This window comes from Nuphar pumila, chromosome 7 (assembly GCF_984573655.1).
Source record: "Nuphar pumila chromosome 7, dmNupPumi1.hap1.1, whole genome shotgun sequence".
NCBI classification, from domain to species: Eukaryota; Viridiplantae; Streptophyta; class Magnoliopsida; order Nymphaeales; family Nymphaeaceae; genus Nuphar; species Nuphar pumila.
In genome coordinates, this window is record NC_143255.1 from 45006440 (window position 1) to 45027858 (window position 21419).

The 21419-nt window shown below is 39.9% G+C and overlaps 1 protein-coding gene across 1 annotated transcript; it reads right to left on the reverse strand.

Annotated features, from left to right (window-relative positions):
- Window positions 1-3884: 3884 nt before the first annotated feature.
- Window positions 3885-14779, reverse strand: LOC149832119 (uncharacterized). The gene is made up of 9 exons (XM_090013165.1): window positions 14686-14779; window positions 10851-11173; window positions 10471-10709; window positions 10157-10338; window positions 8688-8859; window positions 8410-8612; window positions 4554-4676; window positions 4363-4478; window positions 3885-4249 (listed from the first exon to the last, which is right to left on the reverse strand). The coding sequence occupies exons 1-9, from the start codon at window positions 14777-14779 to the stop codon at window positions 4103-4105; spliced, it is 1599 nt and encodes a 532-aa protein (XP_089869291.1). The 3' UTR covers window positions 3885-4102.
- Window positions 14780-21419: the final 6640 nt, after the last annotated feature.

Consider the following 21419-nt stretch of genomic DNA (forward strand, 5'->3'; position numbering starts at 1 on the left):
GTACGCACAAGAGTTTATTATGCCAAGTATTTTATTACCCTGAGCAATTGATTGAAATCACTTAAAAGAAGACAGAGTAATAACCAAGAGAGAGCTCTCTGAATGCCGGCTCCCATCTAAAATTGACCAATATAAGGATTTACAATCTAATCTTATGCAGAAGTGTGAACACTATCACCTAGGATATTTTATCGGTAGCCCTACGTACCTACTAACTTGGATAACTGCATACTACGAGTTCTTTGCTACTCGCAGAGCAAAAGCTTAATAACTGTGTTTGATAACTTCTTTATGTGAATATGTAACTCGGGAGTGACTCTGCAATTATCTATCACACCCTTATCTCAAGGTTCGACGGTAATCAACAACCCCTCGTCGGACATGCCAGGCCAACGAGCAGTCATGCGGATGGCAAGATAGCCACTTGACCCACCGCCTGCCCCGGTTCTCTGCATTGAACTGGTTTGGCTCTGTGACACCTGTTGAACCCAGTATCTCTAAGTACTAGGCTAGGTCGAGACTAGTTCTAGCTGGTTCAGATCCTAATCGAACTAGGTCGGTGACCATACGTACTGTTTTGGGCCCTCAGATCTCATATCACTCTTCAGTGGACCCAATTTTCTCAATTTCTTGGATCCAAAGCCATGTTTCACTCCTGTTTGAACCGAGTTTCACCACATTTTTGGATCCCAACCCTAAGTCCTTTAGTTTTGGGAACCAGAAATCTTCCCCAAGCCCTGAGTTTATTTAGAGCTCCAAGATAACAACATTTGGAATACGAGTTGAAAGAGCCAGTTCATTTGCTCTTAGACTTTCTTACGTTGGATTAAGCCTACACTAGATCCATTTGATCTAGATCTGTATCAGGATCCAGATGACTTGGGTTGGTTTGGGAATAATATTTCGAGCTCTTAACCTAAAATGTTGATCAAAATTGAAAAAAAGCGTAAGAGATATCCAGACTTGATGACAAATCTCCTTCAACCCGGTAAAAATGATACAGGAGTGGAACAGAAGACCTAAGTCCAAAAAGATCTATTTGGATCCAATTTATATGTTGAATTTTTTTATCATTTGAATCTTTTATATTTGGATCATTTTTAGTATTTGGTTCATTTATAATAGATATTGACTTATGTATTGGATCTAATATCTAGATTTTATTATATTATAATTAATAAATTTAATCTTTTAGAGGGTAATTAGATTAGAAAGTCTAATTTAATTAGAATTAAAAAATCCCATCTATTTATAGATAAGGGAGCCATGTAGATCGGGAGTTCGTTGTTGGATGATTGATTATTATTATTTTGTTGAATTTATGTATTTTTTTTTTGTATTTTCCTATTTTCTCTGGGTTTTCATGCATAGGAGTAGAATAACGTAATTTTTCATCACGAATGGAGGATTTGATTTGCATCACCCGGTCTAACAAACTCTGAACAACAAAGAGGCACACATTTTTTTCTAGCCGCACCTCCCCCTACCACAGTGATCTTTTCAAAGTAACAAGGCCTTATTTGAGGTGGACGGAGTCATCTGGTGTGGGCGATGAGAGGAGAGAGGTGTTGAGGACCATGGTGAACTTTCGCCCTTCTTTTTTGAGAGAGACATCATTTATTGTTTACTGGCAGCATAAACCGGTTCAACCGGTTGGTGACGCCCATCTTGAGAGACTGAGATGGGCGGTACAAAGCAGCGACTCTACATGAAAAGGATGCCCCTCCTTCATTTATATGTTTCTTATATTCGGTTGAGCTCAGCTGCTCAAGTACCAACTAGAAGGTTAGCAGCTTTTACAATAGTTTAATGATCTTCTAAGCTCAGCCCTTCAACCAAGTGAATCCATCTCTCTCTCCAGTGAATACATCCTTGGTTGCCCGAGGATGTGCTTTGGGCGAAGGGTCCTTCCCCCCGTTCGCGAGTCCTGGCTTGGTTAATTTTGCACGATAGGATCCAGACCCACAGTAATTTAAAGAAGTGGGGCATTCAACTCCCGAGTTGGTGCGTGCTTTGTCAAGCGGCATCCGGAAGTATTTGTTAAGGAGGAGTCATTTGCGCTAGATCTGATATTGGGGCCGGTTTGTATTAGGCGCAGCAAGAGGTGGAGGTTCATCTGGCGGACGTGGTTGCTTACCTCTTGGTGGTTTGTTTGGATGGCGCGTAACGATGCTCATTTTCGTCATATTCGAGTTAACATTCAAAACCTGGTGCATAAAATTTTGGTAGATGTTTATGCGATCTTGCGTATGCATCTTAGTGATCTTTCACTCCCTCCTGCTGATGCTACCTATCCTTTGTCACAATCTGGGCACGCGGCTATGGCGTGAGCCCATTTTATCTGTCTTATGTTCTTTTCTCTTGTGCTTTCTTTATTTGTTTTGGCTTTTGTTCTTGTTCAGTTCATGGGTTCAACATTTTGTTGATCTTCATGAGTGGTAATGTTGAATTACTTTCGGCTCTCTCTCTCTCTCTCTCTCTCTCTCTCTCTCTCTATATATATATATATATATATATATATATATATATATATATATATATATATATATATATATAGAGAGAGAGAGAGAGAGAGAGAGATGCCACTTTCCCTCAAAGCCACAATAAGGGGCAAGTGCTTCTGCACGTTGGGAGGCCTTGTTGGTAATCGTGGATTTTTTTTTCTTTTGTTTATCTCCTTCTATGACCCTCTTTCATGGGAAAGTGGGTGAAACAAACGCCCCCAAGTCATTCTTGGCAACTAAGAAATATGCACATAATCTCTCTCTATACATATACGTTGGCTATTGATGCATGGATTACAATCGGTTCATTGGCAAATTCTTTTGTTTGGTCTTTAATTTTAGTTAAAGGTTTTTTTCTATCTTTGCACACGCACACTCTCTCTCTCTCTCTCATATTGTTTTTTGAGGGAAACAGGCATATATTTTGAAAATCAATGCTTCAAAAATTCATAAGCAATAATCATCTGAGTTAACTTGAAAAAGGGTGAGTTTACAGCTGACGCTAATAGGCTAGGGCTTTAAATGGAGGGTTATAACTGGGCGGGTACACCTCACTCAATCGGAGGGTCTTAACAGGTTTGGCTTCATTGCGGCCAATTTAAGTAGAACTGTGGATGGTGTTATAGGTCAGAAAACCTAAACCTGAATAGAAAATGGTTTGACTCTTCAGTATAAAAAATTTCTGACCCCAACTTGTTTGTACCCCGCCTGTCTTCACTAGACTCATTGGTTCTTTAGGAGGCATTTGATTGCATGGACAGCAACGTTCACTGGTGTCCGTGCCTCATGTTTCTGACACAAACGGTGTAGAACGCCTAAAACATGAAGACCCACATGTCCAGCAGGACACCTTTTAGGTGTCCTCTGATTTTCCACCCAAAACGGTGCAAAAAGCAGGGAAAGTTATCGCGTTTGGTGGCACAGACGAGCCCCACTGAAAACCGAATGGTTTTTCGTAGGGGGAAACTTCTCCCACACCACCAAACACACCCTCAGGTGGTAGCGTAGCAAACACCCTCGTGCCACAAAAAGCAAGGAGTATGTGCCCCACCATGCACAAACTAGGGAGTTTTTTTCTCATAGAGAAAAGGCCCTAAAATCAACGAGGGTCCCTTTCCCCTTTTTTGGGAAAATTTTCACCGACGAAGGCTCTCTGACATGTGTTGCCGCCAAGCTTACCACATAAACGTGCCTTTAACAGCAGGAACCATTGTTTATACATCCTTGATTCCTTTGTCAAATTAAAGAGGGTACATCAAAATGTTGGTCAAAAGGTTCAAATTCAAGGATCCTGCTATTTATTTCTACTTGTGGTTATATTCCAACAAAAATACACAAAGGGAGGTACCAACCTTGAAACATAATCAAAGAAAGTGTCAATTTCTTTTAGAACTATCACACGCATTTACATCTGCACTAATTGTCCTCAAGTAATCCTATGAAATGGTTATAGATAATCCTACCATGTTTCAATTGATAAACTATCCAGTGGAGTGAAAATATGAGCATTAAAAGAGAAGAGAGCAGTATGGGTATGAAAATGTCTTCCTGTATACCTATGTGATGCCTCTAGAATGGATGTTGGATTGAGAAAATGCTCAGCCCAACCACAAATGACGGATCTTGTGCCAATCGACTTGTTGATTCCGATGAACCAAAAAAGCCCACAAGTGGAAGATGATGAGAACCAAACACAGTAACTCCAGAATCAGCAAAACCATATTCAAGAGGAAGCCCGCAGAAACCTGCGCAAATAGCCAGCAATTAGTGATGTCAGACAAACACAAGCTCTTCATATTGCATTAGCTCTATCGGAAATTATCATGGTCATATTCAGAAGACACTGAAAAAAGCTGACCTTGGATCTCTCTGTTAGATTCTTCCTTTGCTTGAGAGGTAGATTGTTCTCAGCATGTTCTAGCGCATCCATTAACATATTAAGTATTGACAATCTGGTAGCAAGATTCCACTTATCTGCAGGTTAACAGACAAGATTTAATCAATGTTCAATCACAAGAAAAATAGTCTGAACAACTTAATGATTGTTACCAGGGATGTCATAAATGTTCAGTGGCGAAATGCCCAGCACTTCTCCCAGTTGCATACGGACATCAGCACGATCAAAGATCTCGAGTAGGTCACCATGTGTGACCACCAGCACTGGTTTGTCATCTGGGCTCATAACAAAGAAAATCATATTCAACAAATGACTTTTTGGTATATTATAGGCCTCTTCTGAATCACACATTAAAAAAAAAACTGGTTTAATCTCATATGCACAAAATCAATTTGATATAATAAATCAAAGTCCACAAGCTAGCAAACTGATGTTGCCTTATAAGTGTTTCAAGGAACCACTGCAATTGTTTATCAATAATCTAGAGTCCTAGACACAATTAAGGAGGAAAATTCTGGCTGTACGCAAATATATCAACAATAAAAAGAGCATCTTGATTCTTGATCCATTGAGAGAAGGGCAAGATAAACCTACATTAGTGCAAGAGTTTTCGCCAGCCACTACAACATAGATGTAGCCCGCTTCCTCAATACAAGAAAAACAGTAATTTATTCAAACAAAAATTCAGTATTACCTATGCCTGCAAATTCTTTCGTTATAGAAATAGAAAACAATAAAACATTGCACTAAATCTATGAAAAAGTGACAGGCTAATAACCTTTCTTTTCAACAGAAAAGTACAATTAGGACCCGCGCATTGGCAGCAATAACCTACAAGTCAGTTCTTGCAAGGTACAGAAATGTTATGTTTTTGCCTTGTTTCCCACATAGTCACAGATATAGGCAATATTTTGAAAATATTGTGATATTATTACTGTAAAATGAACAAACGATATTAAAGGCAAAATACCACGATATTTTCAAAATAGCAGCAAGTTATATATATCGTGATAATATCGCTGTCGCAAGTTTGCAACCCAGGCAGCAGCTTTTTTTAAAACTGTAGGTGCAGAGGTATTTGGGGGATTTTAAAAAAAAAAGAGGTGTCTTTAGTTTTTCTTTATTAGGTTACTTTGGGTATAAAAATATACCTTTTTTGTTAGGGGCTTGGGTTACTTTTAAGAGACCCAAAACAAAAGAAAAGTAAGAGGCTGCAGTCAGTGAAAGTTTAACAGATGGAAAAAAGAAGAGAAACGTAAACAGGGGGTTGCGCCATATCGTTAACTTCCCCGGCAGTTCAGCACTCCACCGTGAACAGGGAAAGAAAGAAGATGAAGGAAGGAAAGAAGAAAGAGGAGGGAAGGAAGAAAAGAAGGAAAGAAAGAGGAAAGGAAGAAGGGAAGGAAGAAAAGGGAAGAAAAAAAAGGAAGAGGGAAAGGGGGCTTTACATTTATTTATTTATTTCTTATGTTTTTTTTAAATTCTGAGATTTATTAGAAAATCAATAATATCCCGATATTATGCACCGCCGAAATATAGCCAATACCGATATTTGTGACAATGGTTTCTCATCATACAAGAGGACAACAGAGCTCAAGAACTAGAATATTTTAACAATAACAAATAAGACAACTTCAATAAACTTAGATCTTGACAATTTATCGTCTTGCCTACAAACAGCTAAGAAACCTCAAGAGCCCAGTGCATCAACAACCTAGAAGACATCCCTTGCAAAGACCGTCCACTAGAGACATTATGTTATTGCCTTTCCTCATCATATAATAAGGAGTAACAGGACTCGCAACTGAAACATTTTGACAAGCTACATTAAGTCAACTGAACATCCTTGGATATCTACATAGCTCTCATCCAATGGTATCAAGAGTAGTGCCATGTGCCGACACTCGGACAATGCGCAGCTTGAGGATGCTGTCATCATTGGTCGTGTGTAGTGTTTCGAGAATTGTTTTCTAAAACTTGGGACTCCATCAGTTGTGCAGAAGGGTCGCTTTGCATTGGATCTTATCCTCGTCCCTCTATAATTAGACACGAAAAGAAGTGGAGGACTATTTGGAGAGTTTGGTTATTTACAGTGTGGTAGCTCGTATGGATAGCCAGAAATGATGCTACTTTTTGGGATGTCCCGTTCAACCTTAACCGTCTGACTCATAGGGTCTTGGCGGATGTGTATGCTATCCTCCGCATATACCTCAAAGACCTGCCTCTGCCACCTACCGATCCCCATCTAGATGTATGTGGTCCTTGATGAGTTTTCTATTTGTGTTCGGGTTTTTCTGTTTTTGTGTTAATGGTGTTCTCATGTTGCTGTTGTGTTTGTGCTTGTGGAACTCAACGCTTTGTTGAGTTTCACTTTTAAGTAATGTTGATCGCTTTTCATCTCTCTCTCTCTCTCTCTCTCTCTCTCTCTCTCTCTCTCTCTCTATATATATATATATATATATATATATATATATATATATATATATATATATATATATATATAGAGAGAGAGAGAGAGAGAGAGAGAGTGATGGATAAGTGCTTAATGCATAGGTGCAGAACCCTTGCTTAATCACGCTGACCGTCCATTGTACGCTTGATGGACGGTCAGCGGAAAAAACACTAAAAAGACGTCTTTTGAAGCAAAAACGAGCAAAAAAGACCCTTTAGCAGAGCGCATGATGTACGGTCAGCACGATTAAGTAGGTATTCAAGCACCTATTCATCAAGCAGCTACGCATTTCACTATATATATATATATATATATATATATATATATATATATATATATATATATATATATATATATATATATATATATATTCCACTCAACTTCTCAAATAGCTCCACTTTACTAAAGAGGTATTCCTTTGAAGGATGGCAAGATTCTTAATCCCAATGTATTTTGGTAATTCAGCACACCATACATATGCAGCGGAACTTACAGCATAATTAACAATTATCTTTGGATAGTTTACAAAATATACTTACTAACTCACATGTGGTTGTTTTGGGTAGGGTTATCTGGCATATACTCCTGATTCTAGGTTAAAGGATCTGGGATTTGCATTGGTTGTACTTGATGGAAACAGATCTCTAGATTACAGTTGCAGTGTTTTTTCATGATCATGGCAAAAATGACTGAACAAGTACATGAGTGCAGTAGAATGACAGAACAGTGTTCATCCTATACCGCAACTGGGAACCTGTTATGAGATTCTTTTCTCCCATCATAAATTGGTAAAATATAACTGCACAGATGGAGAATATGCACTGCAGGCTAGGAAGCACAATTTACAGATGTATAGCCAAGCATTAGTGAATGCAAAAACTTCTATTAGAATACACATCCCCTACAAAATGGGGGAATAGTATCAGCTGTCACTTTGGTAGTCAAGAAAAGAAAACCCAGTAGATATGAATGACCAAGGAGAAAACTTAATCATCAAGATGTTAACGAACAAAGTAGATGCCAAGAGTACAGCTTTATCACTTTAATGACAGGAAGAAAACCCAAGGAAAGTTAAGCACAAAGTTTTCAAAAGTTGAGAAGGAACTTAGCACTTAGAACAAAGTTGGTTTACTTGTTAGTATACTTCTCACATGAACAAAGGAGCAGAAAATTGATTCATAATCCAAAAGCATTGCTGGTGTAAACATGTTCAATTTCTGAATAAGGGCTGGATGCACTAGAGAAAATAAAAAGACAGACTGGAAACTAAGATTTCATAGTGTTGGAGATTTTTCCTCTGGCACCCAGAATTCCTTTCAGCACTAATCAAATATCCTAATTCACATATTGGATCAAAAACTAACTGTTCATTAGTTCACCACCACTGATAATCCATTAAACTATATGACAATCTTAAACACAATGAATGAATACCACAATTATGAATACTATAATCAGGTAGCAATAATATTAAACCCAAACAACAACAAAAGCAGCAGCAGAAATAATGACATCTGCGGCAGGTAAGAGGTGTATGAGAAATTGCAGAGACATACCTCTAAATGACAGATAGGGGCAGTTGAAGTTTTCAGCAAGCCTTTTAAAATATTCCTTGTCACCACTTCTTATCGCTTGTAATACTGAAATTCCATTCACAACAAATATGACAAAATTCACTGCCTTTCCAGCGTTGAACAAGTAATCAAGTTGCCGCCCTCTACATAATATAGCTTTACGGGTATCTAAATGGTCCGATTTTCTGTTCAGAGCATATATTGTTAATAGGTAGTCATCATCACATAGAATTGAAAATAAAACAACATGAAGAGCATACCTCAAGACTGGTCCTCCATGATGAACACCTGCTGTCATCCATTCTTTAATGTTTTCTAAATTTTCATTTATATCCTCTGATAGGCTTCGGCTATCATAGATACAAAATGAAGGAGAATTCAAGGGAATATCATACTCCTGGAGAAAAAGGGTACCATTCCCAGCTGAATTATCTGCAAAACAGTGCATTGAAATCAGCACTAGTTAGTAATTGTGCCTATATATAGGATCATCCAGAATGTCATTATTTCCACATGATGGAGGTATAACTGTAATATTCAAGATAAGAACAAGACACTGGTACCTTTCCACTAAATGAAAGGACCAGAGCTAAAAGTTAGCTTTTAGTCCACAAAAGATATCTTACCTTTATATACAACATTACAAAAAAAAATTAAAACCAAAGAGTAACATGACATGAAAAGCTGGAATCGTACAAACTGGGTTGTGATCAATATAGATACGAACACCCAGATTTTCATTTAATTATATGAGAAGTTATTTTTGCATTTTAATGTGTGGATATAATTAAGAAAGGTCAAGCACCTTTTTTTAAATTTTAAGAGCCAGGCTAGATCACTAATAAGTTAAATAATGTACTTATCAGAATATAATAGAAGAAACATGCCAAACTAATAAGTCTTTGTAGACATAAATGAGCAGCCTGTCTACAAATCACCAAAACACACACACAAAAAGTCATACACTGGCATATTATCTTCTTCTTGATATTTTCCACAAGATAACTTCTCAACAGGGATTTTGAAGAAATTGAAGAATCTAATTTAGAATTAACTCATGATAAATTGTAACAAGTTAAAATCAATTTGTTAATGTTATCAGCAGGAAAAGGTGATCCATTTGGAGTCAAATATCCATTTTATTTTTCTTAAAAGTTAAAAGAGGATTTGATAACAATATTGTTAAAACTTTTGTATTACATTAGAGATGATCTAATAGCATGCACATTTTACAATTAAGAAAATGGAATAACTCAAAAAACATGACAGTTCTAATAAATTTGCTAGATGTGGATTAAGTAAACTGATAAGAATAAAAAAAGACCACAATATGCCTTGATTTTGTCTTCCAAAAACTAAACTTACAAGCTTAAATGCATAGAAATTATCACAGTTCCAGGTACTTAAAAATTCACCATAGTTTTGAACTCAAAGAGAGATAAAACACACATATTGAATTATAAGCATAACACTAGAGATTTTCTCACAAAGAATTTCACAAAGTAAATTCATCATTTTCTGCTAAAGCAACACAAACAGAGAAAGAGAACTAGGTTTTCCTTATCCTTCTTTTTATTTGTTCTGCAGCAGTGACCTGCTACAAGCACATTAATGAGGCAAAAGAATTCCATAAAAAATTGAACATATACCAGATAAACCTCGAGTAAAATTATTCCAATTTTAACACATATAAACAAGTGTAGAATTCTTCCATCAGACAGGAACTTACAAGAAACAGAAGCCCCCTCGGTGAAATAGCACTCCCTTTCAAACACCCTCAAAATACTATTAATAAGTTTGCTCTTCCCTGAACCCCTGGGACCGACCAACAAGAGTGTGGTGATCTGTGGAATCTCACGATCATACAAGTTCATGCCATCCCTCTCGGTTATATAATCTCCAGGCTTATATCTGCACAAATTATACTTCAATCAAATTCCAAATCATTCATAACGTTCCAAAAACAGAAAAGGACTCGCATACAAATTCGGTACACAGTGAACGCGAAATTAAAGATAGCAACAAGAAGGATGACATTGGTACCTCAGTATATCTTTCTTCAAAGCTCTGTATTCATCATAATCGGTGGAAGTTTGGTAACTCTTCATCAAGCACTTGTACATTCTTGATCTCTTCTTATCAGCTCCAAGATTCAATGGTGCCTCTGTCACGATCTGTCGAGACCCACTAGAAATAGTACCATAATCACTCACTTCTGTTTTATCCTCATGATCTTCACCCTCATCCTCTTCCTCATAATCACTACAGTCTTCTTCTTCCTCCTCTTCATCATCATCTTCTTCTTCTTCTTCTTCCTCATTATCTTCTTCTTCTTCCTCATTATCTTTATCTTCTTCTTCATCATCTTCGTCTTCGTCTTCGTCTTCTTCTTCTTCTTCTTCTTCTTCTTCTTCTTCACTTACTACGCCATCTTCCTCCTCTTCATCCACAACTTCTTCTACTTCAACACTTATTACGGCCTCTTTCTCCTCTTCATCCATTACTTCTACTTCTACTTCTTCTTCTTGCTCTCCTTCTTTCGCGCCACCAACAACACCACCGAAAATACCATGAGTTTCTGCACGACGGTATGCATCCACTGAATTCTCTGCACTCACAGAACCTTCGGCGTTCCCCACAAGGTTCCAATGAGAGCCCCATAAAAAGCGACATGGGTCGATGGGGAAGTCGACAACCGTGAAGTTATCGTCGAAATCTTCGTCGATCATCCCCTCCCCAACAACACCTGAGAGGTAGAAATCGTGCATTCAGAGAAACAGAACCACAAAGAAAAGAACAAAAGAAGAGTTAAACGTCGGTGGCCAACGGCCTTACCTTCATCACCACCACCCATGATGCTTTTCTTCAACTCTCGAGAGTATATGCAGTGGGATTTTCGAGGGAAGGAGAAAGGATCTCTCCTAGTTATATACACAACAGAGAAGAGAGAGAGAGAGAGAGAGAGAGAGAGAGAGAGAGTCCGCTTCTTTGAGAAAACTATACAAAATTCGAGTCCCAACGACGTAAAACTTGTTTCTCCAAGTCCTCTACTCCTTCAGCTTGAAAAATGATATTCTTGATTTACATGTGTGTTTGAATAACCAGTCCTTATCACCGTGCTGCCACGTTTCCACATTAGTAGGACTTTGAAATTTTATTAGTAACAATAGGCGAGGACAACGGCGTTATTTGACAGCTGGCAGATGGAGCAATTGAACTTGACTTTTAGGTTGCACCAAGGAAATCTGTTCATTAGTATTGAGAGAGAGAGGAAGTACCGAAGTAGAATCGGTTAAGGAAAGTGTAAAATTGAGTCCTACAGATGACAACCACCAGTCGCCTTTACTTTCGGGATTTGGGATGTGATTTACATTCCTTGATATAGATGAATACCGATTTGTAAGGTATGGTTAGGACTCTGCGAGGCTGGAGTCAAAGGCTCAGTGTTTTAGTCTAGGTCTAGGATGACTTGGACCAAGGTCGACTAGAGTCTTCCTATTCGACCTAGTTTGGTGCAACCTAGAATGACCAAGGTCAAGTTCTTGTGAGTCTTTACGTGGTATGGACCTGCAAGTTGTGCAGGTTTAAACCATGTCAAATTTGAAAGTCGCAATTGGTTGATAAGCGCCAAATTGTGACTGGGTTGGAAAAAGTGAATGCAGTGATGGAACTGTCTAACTGGGCTAAGATACAAACTGAATCGAGGTTGACCCAGCTGATCCTATTAAGGTTCAAGGGTCCAGAGGGACTTTGGGTCTCGCGCAACAATGCTTTTGAGGGGAACCAAAAGAATGGGGAAACTCCCAATTGCGATCTTTGTATGATTAATTCATTCACCATGATCTTTTATTAAGAATTAGACACATAAATTCATAATTTCTTCAATTATAAAATTTTGGTGCATTGTGGTGGTTGATATTTAAATCTCCTGAAAATCTGATTGCTAAACAAATCACAATAAAATGTTTGTTAGCACAAGAAATCATGTGGAACATATCGATTGGGCCTGACCCATAAAAAATCCAAAAAACATAAAACTATTAAGTACTTTTTCCCAAACTTTAGTATTTTTACATTTATTAAAAAAAACAGGGGTGAAGCGTATTGAATTTCTGCTGCTATGCGTATCGGCCGATACAGGCCAACACCCACCGATACTGATAACATTGGTTTTTCCTAAAGGAGTATGGGAACCAATATTCCCCCAAAACTAATGACACAAAGTTCAAATTAAAAGATATGTTGTTGTTTTTTTGTTTTTTTTGTTTTTTTTTATAGAATTGAAGATATGGTACTTGCGAGCAACACTTTTATTATAAATACTTAAAGAGTAATGCTACGGTGCCCGCCAAGCACTTAAAGAGTGATTTTTTTTATAAAAATCATTGTAGGTTGTATCTTCTAGATGCACTCAACATAGTTTATTTGATAGGGGTCATCCTTTCGATCATGTTCTTTTATATAGAAATCAGATTTTTTAAGTTATAAAAAATTGATACATTGTGAGCCATTGACTTTTAAAGGTTTTAAAAAACATACATGTATGTTATAATCGTGTGATCCAAAATTATTTTATACTAAATAATATGGTTATAGACCATATCTATAAGGTTTGATCAAGGTGTTTTAGGGAGCACCCTATCATTCCTCATGCTAAGTTAAATAGTTTCCTTTGGTAGTAAGGAAAGATGGCCCCATGGGAGTGACGACAGTCTCCACCATAACTGCCACGAGTCAACTCTCTCTCTCTCTCTCTCTCTCTCTCTCTATATATATATATATATATATATATATATATATGTGTGTGTGTGGATTTTGGATAAAACCCAATTCAGTGGGACAAATATCACGAGATTTATGATAATATCGCAAGAAATCGCCTGGAAGTTTAAAATGGCAATTTCTTGCGAGATTTTCAAAATATCACGAGATTTATGAAAAAACATAAATACCGTGATTTAAACACGATATTTACGTTTTAAATGGCTATTTATTGCGAAAAAAATCCTATATTTTTATTTGTAAATAATTTTATTAATATTTTCTTATAAAAAATATTTTTAATTATTTTTTTATTGCCAAGATTTTGCCCAAAAAAATGCAAGATTTATGCAATTTTTTCAATTTCTTACAAGTTTTTGAAAAACGAGAAATTGCCGATAAAAACTTTTGTCACTATGACCCAATTAAGACACATAAATTAGTTTCTTTGATAATATAAAAAAATCAGCAATCTACAATGTTAAAAAGACTACAGTTCTAAAGATCATAATTTTAGGTTAAACGAATATGAACAAAAGACTGTGTTACCTTACAAACAAACTATGCTGAATGCAACTATTAGGCCAGATTGAATCGATATCTCAAGCATTAATAATAATTGGCAGATAGCTGCCTAACACTTTTTTGGTTTACTGTCAGCTTACTAAGCTTTTAAAAAGTTTTTTTAGATATTTTTCTTAAGTTGTCTGACCATGCATGTGTTTACATGATTGATTTTATAGAAATCATCTTTTGGATCATTTGATTATAAGACGTAAGTAGGTTTTTATAAGGTTTAAAAATCGACAGTCTATAATTTTTATAATTATTCAAATATTAAAAATCATAATTTTTTTATCAAAAAACGTAAAGTAAGTGTCATTACCTAGCAAATCGAAAATCAATAGGAATCATCGTTTCCTAGAAAATTAATAGTTTTCTATAATCCAACCTTACAGATGTGATTTACATAGTTTGCTTAGTAGGAATCATCTTTGGAAACACCTAATTATGTCATGTGAACAGGTTTTTATAAGAATTAAAAATCAATGGCTTAATTTTACAAATTTTAAAGCTCATAAAATCATATTTTTTCATAAACTAAAGCTTGATCCAACAATCATAAATAGATCATGTTGAACACATAAGTTCAGATTTATCAAACATAGCTTTGAAACATTGAAAATCAATATTGTCCACTTCATGAAAAGTTAGTAATAACCAATCTCTCTCTCTCTCTCTCTCTCTCTCTCTCTCTCTCTCTCTCTCTGGAAGTTGTCCCTTCAATCGAGAACCCTGTCGTTCTCGGTGGCCAGCATCCGGCTACCGTACCCCTCCGACGCCGAAACCCTATGGGTTGCACATCGGATCTTCTCTTGAGCAATCACAAAGTGTAACTTCCCTCCATTGGTTTTATGATCTCTCTCTCTCTCTCTCTCTGGAAATTGTCCCTCCAATCGAGAACCCCGTCATTCTCGGTGGGAAGCATTCGGCTACCGTACCCCTCCGATGCCAGAACCCTAGGGTCGCAGACGAACCTCAGCCTCTCCTCCGCCCAGAGGCCGAAGAACGCCGCCCCGACCCACGTCATCTCCCCAACAACTCGGTGGGGACTCCGTGGCCTTGTACCTGGAACACCCCCCAACTCTGGCATGCCTCCCCGATCTCCAGACGTACTTCATCGTCGGAGCCCCGAAGGTCGACGACCGGGAACCCGAAAAGCGAGGGCTGACGGTGGGTCAGAGGCCTGTACTCCGGCGGCTGCATATACGAGGGTGGCACGTGCGAGACGTCGAACGCTGCCAGCGCTTGGACTCTCTGTGGGTGGCTCGGGCGCTTCCTCCTTCGTCTTCCTCTTGGTACCCACCTAGCCATTGAAGCACCTCTGTCCACTTGAAGCCTTCAAGCATTCATAGACATCGATGAAGGGTTTTCGAGCAAGTTTTGAGCTCCAGAGATCATCTGAACCCATCCCTTTCATTCTCTGATGATATCGCCCCCCTTCTCTCCTGTCCTGCAGTCCATCCTGCACGAGCCACTGCACTCCGCTATCGTTTTCTGGCATCGATGACTAGCTCGAAGCCTGAAGGAGGATTTCTTCTCCTCATTAGGGTACCACCCTCCCCCCCCCCCCCCATTAGACGGTCATTCACCCTCCTCTCGACTGGTTCGGTCGGTGACTGGTCCCTCTTGTCGTCCGGCATCTCTCTCTCTCTCTCAGCCCTCTCTCTAACCCCAAATCCCTTCTTCTTTTCATTCACAGTCAGTGCAGTCTCCGTCGGACGCTCTCTGTTGCCCTCTGCTGTGTGCGCTCGTCGATTGGCCTGTGGCCGGGGCTCGCACGACCCAGAAGGGCCTTTCCGGTGATAGTCAGGGCAGTTCAAAAGTTGGGTGAGTTGAAGACCATAGCAATAGACCGCAGCAGCAAGAGACAATCCTATCCTAGTCGGGCGTGTATGTGATTTATGACAATGAAGGGTTCCTCCAGCTCATCGGGATATCCAGGAACATCTCCGCCAGCATCTCAACCCACCTGAAAACTGTTCCTCACCTCTTCAGTTCACCTCAGTGGATGTCGTAGGCAACATGATTGCTAGTCTGCAACAACCAGGCTTCAGCTACTGGCTTACGGTGGCAGTATTGATCGTAGTTTGAAGAAGGCGTCGAAGTCTGCATTTCCAGCGACAGGCTCGGATGTTGGATGCCCTAGCTTGTGCTGAGTTTCGTCGGTTGTGTCGATCACCGCCGGAGTCCCAACCCTCGCAGGTGTGCCTCTATCTTGTATATTCCCTTTTTCAGAGTTTCGTAGGCTCCTCTATTGGTGCCTTTCGCTGTTTGGTTATGCACCCCTCATCAAGCCGCTTTTGGGGGCTTGCTCCTAATCTCCCGTTGAGGGTCAACCTGCGAGCCCTACATTTCATCAAGGAAGCCTTGAATGACTGGGGTGCAGCCTTTATGTTTCGCCGGTGGGGATTAGATGTTGCCTTGCCTTTCAGACTCAATTATTGGTTCTTCTCTAATCTTTCGGAGTCCCTCCGATCATGCCTAGATGTGGGCTCTCTTCGTATTTTGGACATTAGGTTTTTCCTGCGAGCTATTAGGCGGGAACCTCTCGAAGTGTGCTCTGTTAAGGCTATGCTTGTTTCGCCTTTCTTCATTCATGAACTTCCAGTATGGGTTGCTGATCGAGGATGGCAGCAGGTCCCATATACTTGGTAAAGCTCCTTCCACGTTGTTTGATCTAGATCTCAGTTGAGTCATGCCAGGTCGGGGGATTGGTGGTGTGCTGCTTGTTTTTCTCTAAACTTTCACAAACGCTGTGATTGTCATAAGTGTGGCTCTTCTTTTCTCTCTCGTCATCATCCAGTCTGGAAGCAAAGGCGATCAAACCCCTCATATTCCCATTCGTCGGGGCAAAATCTAGTCACTAAAGATTTTTTTGGGTTGGAGCGTCATCCTGCAAGTCAGAATCATGAACGGCCTCCCCGAAAATTATCCTTCTCACCGTGGGTGCAGATTGGCAATCTTCATAACCCGACGAATTCATTTCATGCTGTCAAGATTGGGTCTATTTGGGTCCTGATCTGGCCGCAACACTTTGGGCTTTTTTTCCATCATTTGCTCCAGTTATGTTAGCAACATCTTCAGCATATGATGGCATCTCCCAACCGTCGTAAGTTCTGCTAGGGGTGGGCCCAAAAACATATGGCTCTGCCATCAATGTTTACTCTCCTGGAGATTTGTCGCTCATTATTTATAATGCATGGAGCTCGATGTTTGATTCTTTTTGTGCTAATTTTCATGACAGAATGACGGCGCGGTTGGGTAGACATTCTCGTGGAAAGCATAGAAAAATTTTGCCATCCTCTCCATCGCAAGTTCTGTCAAGGGTGGGCCCACAAAAAATTTACCATGATAGCAATGTTTTCCCTACTGAAGTTCAGTCGCTAATTATTTCTCAAGCTCGGGGCATGGTGTCTGCTTCTATTTGTACCACTTCCCGTTACAGCTTAGAGGTGCGGTTGGGCACGCTTGCGCATGGTGGACAAAGGACGAATCTGCAATCGCCCCTTATTATTTTTTCCTCCAGACGACTCTAACTATTTGGTTATCAATCTTATTGCGTTTAATGCTAGAACCAATCTGGCAATCAGATACATGGTGCTTGGCTCCTCGGTTTCACGTCCTCTTCTTGTATCGCATTATGTCTCTGAGGTTTTTTCATCTGCCAAATCTTTTGATCTTTCGCCAACCGAGGTCTCATCCGATAGTCCAGTGCGGGGTCAGGGTAGCCACTTGCTTATGCCTTTGCTTCAACAATTTTCTTAGTCCACAGCCCCTGGGTGTCACGGTTGCTGATGCAGCTAAGTTGCTAGATATCTCTCTCTCATCTTCGCAGCTGCAAGCTATAGTTGTTGATATGGAGTCTACGATTTCAGCTATCTCTGCTATTATTGGGGACTCTCTCTGCCACTCTGGTGGAGCAGACTGCGAGCAGTTGAGCATTTTCGATGGTCACTTGAGGTCGTCTGTCAGTGTTGGGGGTGTTCGGCAAATCATGCATGGTCAGCGAAGAAGGAGGATGCCTTCGTCAATTATTTTGGCCACTGATGCTAGGTCCCCAAAGAGGTTGTCTCGGTGCCACCAACCTCAGGTTTTTCCAGATTTTGTTCCATAAAGACTGTTTGTTGGAATGTTAGGGGCTTAAATTGTCCCACGAAATGCCTGTTTCTGGCTAATTGGGTTAGGGAGGAAAAGCCCAATCTACTTGCTTTATGTGAAACTAAAATGGAGGTCATCTCGCTCGTGGTCGCCTCTAGCATCTGATAGGGAGCTGACTATTTCTTTAAGCATGCGGTCAATCATGCAGTTGTAGATAGCTGGTAGAAGGGTATTGGTTTCTGTTGTTTATGGCCCTAATCTAGCCACCATGAGGCCCGCATTTTGGGATGATTTGGATAGGGTTGTCGTTTCTACCGAAGATTGTCACCTTCTTATGGGAGATTTCAATTGTTTGTTATCTATTCATGATTCTAATAACCTCGTTATTCCTAATCCCTCTATGCGAGGTTTTCAAGACTTTGTTCATCAACATTTTTTCTACCCTATTCCTTTAATCGGAGAGCGCTTCTCTTGGTCGAATGGGCGGTCTCGTTCGTGTTGTAGAGTCCTTGATAGGGTCTTTGTCACCCCTAATTTATTGGACCTCATTCCCGACGTTAAGTGCGTGTTGTTTACTCTCTCTATCTCGGATCATGGGTAGATCATCACTCATTGGGGGGATGACTTTCAACCCACCAAGAGCTTTGCATTTGAAGAATGGTGGCTTCAGGAGCCAGATTTTCTCTCGGTTATTTCTAATTCTTGGAACAAACTTGTTGATGAGCATTGCGCGGCGCTCCAGGTTCAAAATAAGCTTTTTCTTCTAGCTAAGGATATCAAAGTTTGGCTTCATAGTCGTAATGTGGAGAAATTTCAGCAAATGGCGGCATGGGATCAGGAGATTTCTACGTTGTATCAGTCTATGTCTTCTCCTGGCTCTCTTTCTGATTTGCAACTTCTCAGTCTCTAGGTCAGGTCCTTAGAATTAACTATGCTCTTGAAAAGCTGGAGGCTCAAAGAGAAAATTCATTGGAAGCAGAGGTCTAGGGTAAAATGGCTTGCGGTTGGTGATGGCAACACTAATTTTTTTCACTCACATGCTTCTCATCGTCATAGGAGGAAGGTTGTTCCTTCTATCTCCATTGGGGGTATTTCTTATCTCAATCAGCACGTTAATCTGGCAGTCTCGCTATATTTTAAGGATTTATATTCTGCATCGTTAACTGCGGAGGGTGTCTTTGGTAATGTCCTAGTTGGATCAATTCAGCCTGAGCAAGCCAGATCTATGCAAATAAGGTTCTCTGACGATGAGATTTTTAGGGTCATTAAGGATCTGTCGGGTTGGAAAGCGCCTGACATTGACGGGTTTCATGTCGACTTTTTTAGAATCTTTTGGGATTGTGTTAAATCAGACGTGGTGAGCATGTTTGATGAGTTCTATCGTAACTTCAGACTACCTTATCATTTTCATGTTGCTATTATTTTGCTTATTCCGAAAGAGGATGAGGCCACTGATATTTCACGATTCCGCCCAATCTTAGTTATGAGTACTCTCTATCGGATGTTTGCCAAGGTTTTGGCGAATAGGCTGAAATCAGTGGCTAATCAAATTTTTTCAAACTCTCAGTTTGCCTTTATCCGTAATAAGAGGGTCCAACACTCGTTCATCAAGGCGTCCGAGGTTGTTCATTCCTTGCAGCATAGCGGTCAACCTTACTTTGTCCTTAAATTAAACTTTCATAAAGATTTTGACTCTGTGCATTGGTCATTCTTATTTCAAATGTTAGCAAATTTTGGTATTGGTCATCGTTTTTCTGGTTGGGTGCGGGAGCTGGTCTCAAATGCCCAGACCATGTTAAATATCAATGATGTTAGAGGAAACTGGTTTAAGCTGGGGCGGGGTTTGCGGTAAGGGTGCCCCCTCTCGCCTTTGTTGTTCAATGTTGTTGTTGAGGGTCTTGTGGTCTTGCTTAAGCGGACTGTGGTATCATGTTTCATTGATCCTTTGTAGGTTTCAGACTTTTCAGGCCATATTCTTACTTATGCTGATGATATGATCATTTTTGGTCATGCAAATGTTCAGCAGATGCTTAGGTTCAAGCTTATCATTCAGTTCTTTCTCTCCCTATCTGGGCTTTCTCTAAATGAGACCAAATGCTCTATTACCATGTTCAATGTTCATGCCAATATGCTTGCAGCTGGAAAGAGAATTTTTAATTGCACTATTTCTGACATGCCTATTATGTATTTGTGCTTGTCGTTACAAGTGAAACACCTCTCTTCTGTTGCTTGAGCTCCGACGCTTCAAAAAGTGAAGCGCAAATTGCTTTCGTAGCAGTCGTCTTATCTCTCCATTGTCGGCCGTGTAACCTTAGTCAGACATGTTCTTTCAACTATTCCAGAATTTTTCATGTCTATGTTTGTGATGCCTGTGGGAGTAGAGAAGCAACTGATGCGCTTGCTGGCAGTTTTTCTATAGTCTGGGTGTCAATTCAAGGGTAAGCGTCACTTGATTGGTTGGTGTTCAGTGGTCTTACCTCGGCGTATGGCTGGTTTAGGCATTCCTGTGCCTAGACTGCAGAGCATTGTTCTTGTCACCAAGCAATGTTGGTTGGCCCACCAACCGGATAACCCTTGTGCTCATTTGCTTCTTGCTAAATATGAGGCTCCTGCTCTTATCCCAGTTCGTCTGGGAACCTGGGGTTTGGCACTCTCGCACTTGCGTAAATCGTGGTTGAGAGCTTTAGCCTGCTTTAGAGACCATTTTGAGGACTCCGAAAATTTTGATCAGTGGTTGCAGTGGGCGCTGGCACCAAGCGAAGAGTTCCTTACCAAAAAAGTCTATAGATCGTTGCTCCCCCCGGGGGCTGATTGGTTGCCCGAGGATGTGCTTTAGGCGAATGGTACTTCTCCCTGTTCTCGAGTCCTGGCATAGTTAATTTTGCATGATAGGATCCAGACCCACAGTAATTTAAAGAAGTGGGGCATTCAACTTCAGAGTTGGTACGTGCTTTGTCAAGCAGCAGAAAATATGCGTTTCACTTGTTCTGGTCTTGCCCAATATTTGTGGATCTCTTTAGCAGGACCTGGAGGCATCCAGAAGTGTTTGTTAAGGAGGAGTCTTTTATCCTAGATATGATCTTGGGCACGGTTTGTATTAGGCGCAACATGAGGTAGAGGTTCATCTGACGAACGTGGTTTCTTACTTCTTGGTGGTTTGTTTGGATGTCACGAAACGATGCTCATTTTTGTCAAATTCCGGTTAACATCCAAAACGTGGTGCATAAAATCTTGGTAGATGTTTATGCGATCTTGCGTATGCATCTTAGTGATCTTCCGCTCCCTCCTATTGACGCTACCTCTCTTTTGCCGCAATTTAGGCAAGCGGCTCCAGCGTGAGCCCGTTTTATCTGTTCGATGTTCTTTTTCTCTTCTGCTTTCTTTATTTGTTTTGACTTTGCTCTTGTTCAGTTCATGGGTTCAACATTTTGTTGGATGTGCTAGGCAGGATGAATTTGCTAGGAATCAACCAATGGATCGTTTATTTTCGATGAAAAAATATAATTTTTGAATGCTTGAACATTTATGAAGAATATAAGCCACTGATTTTAAAACCTTAAAAAAATCTC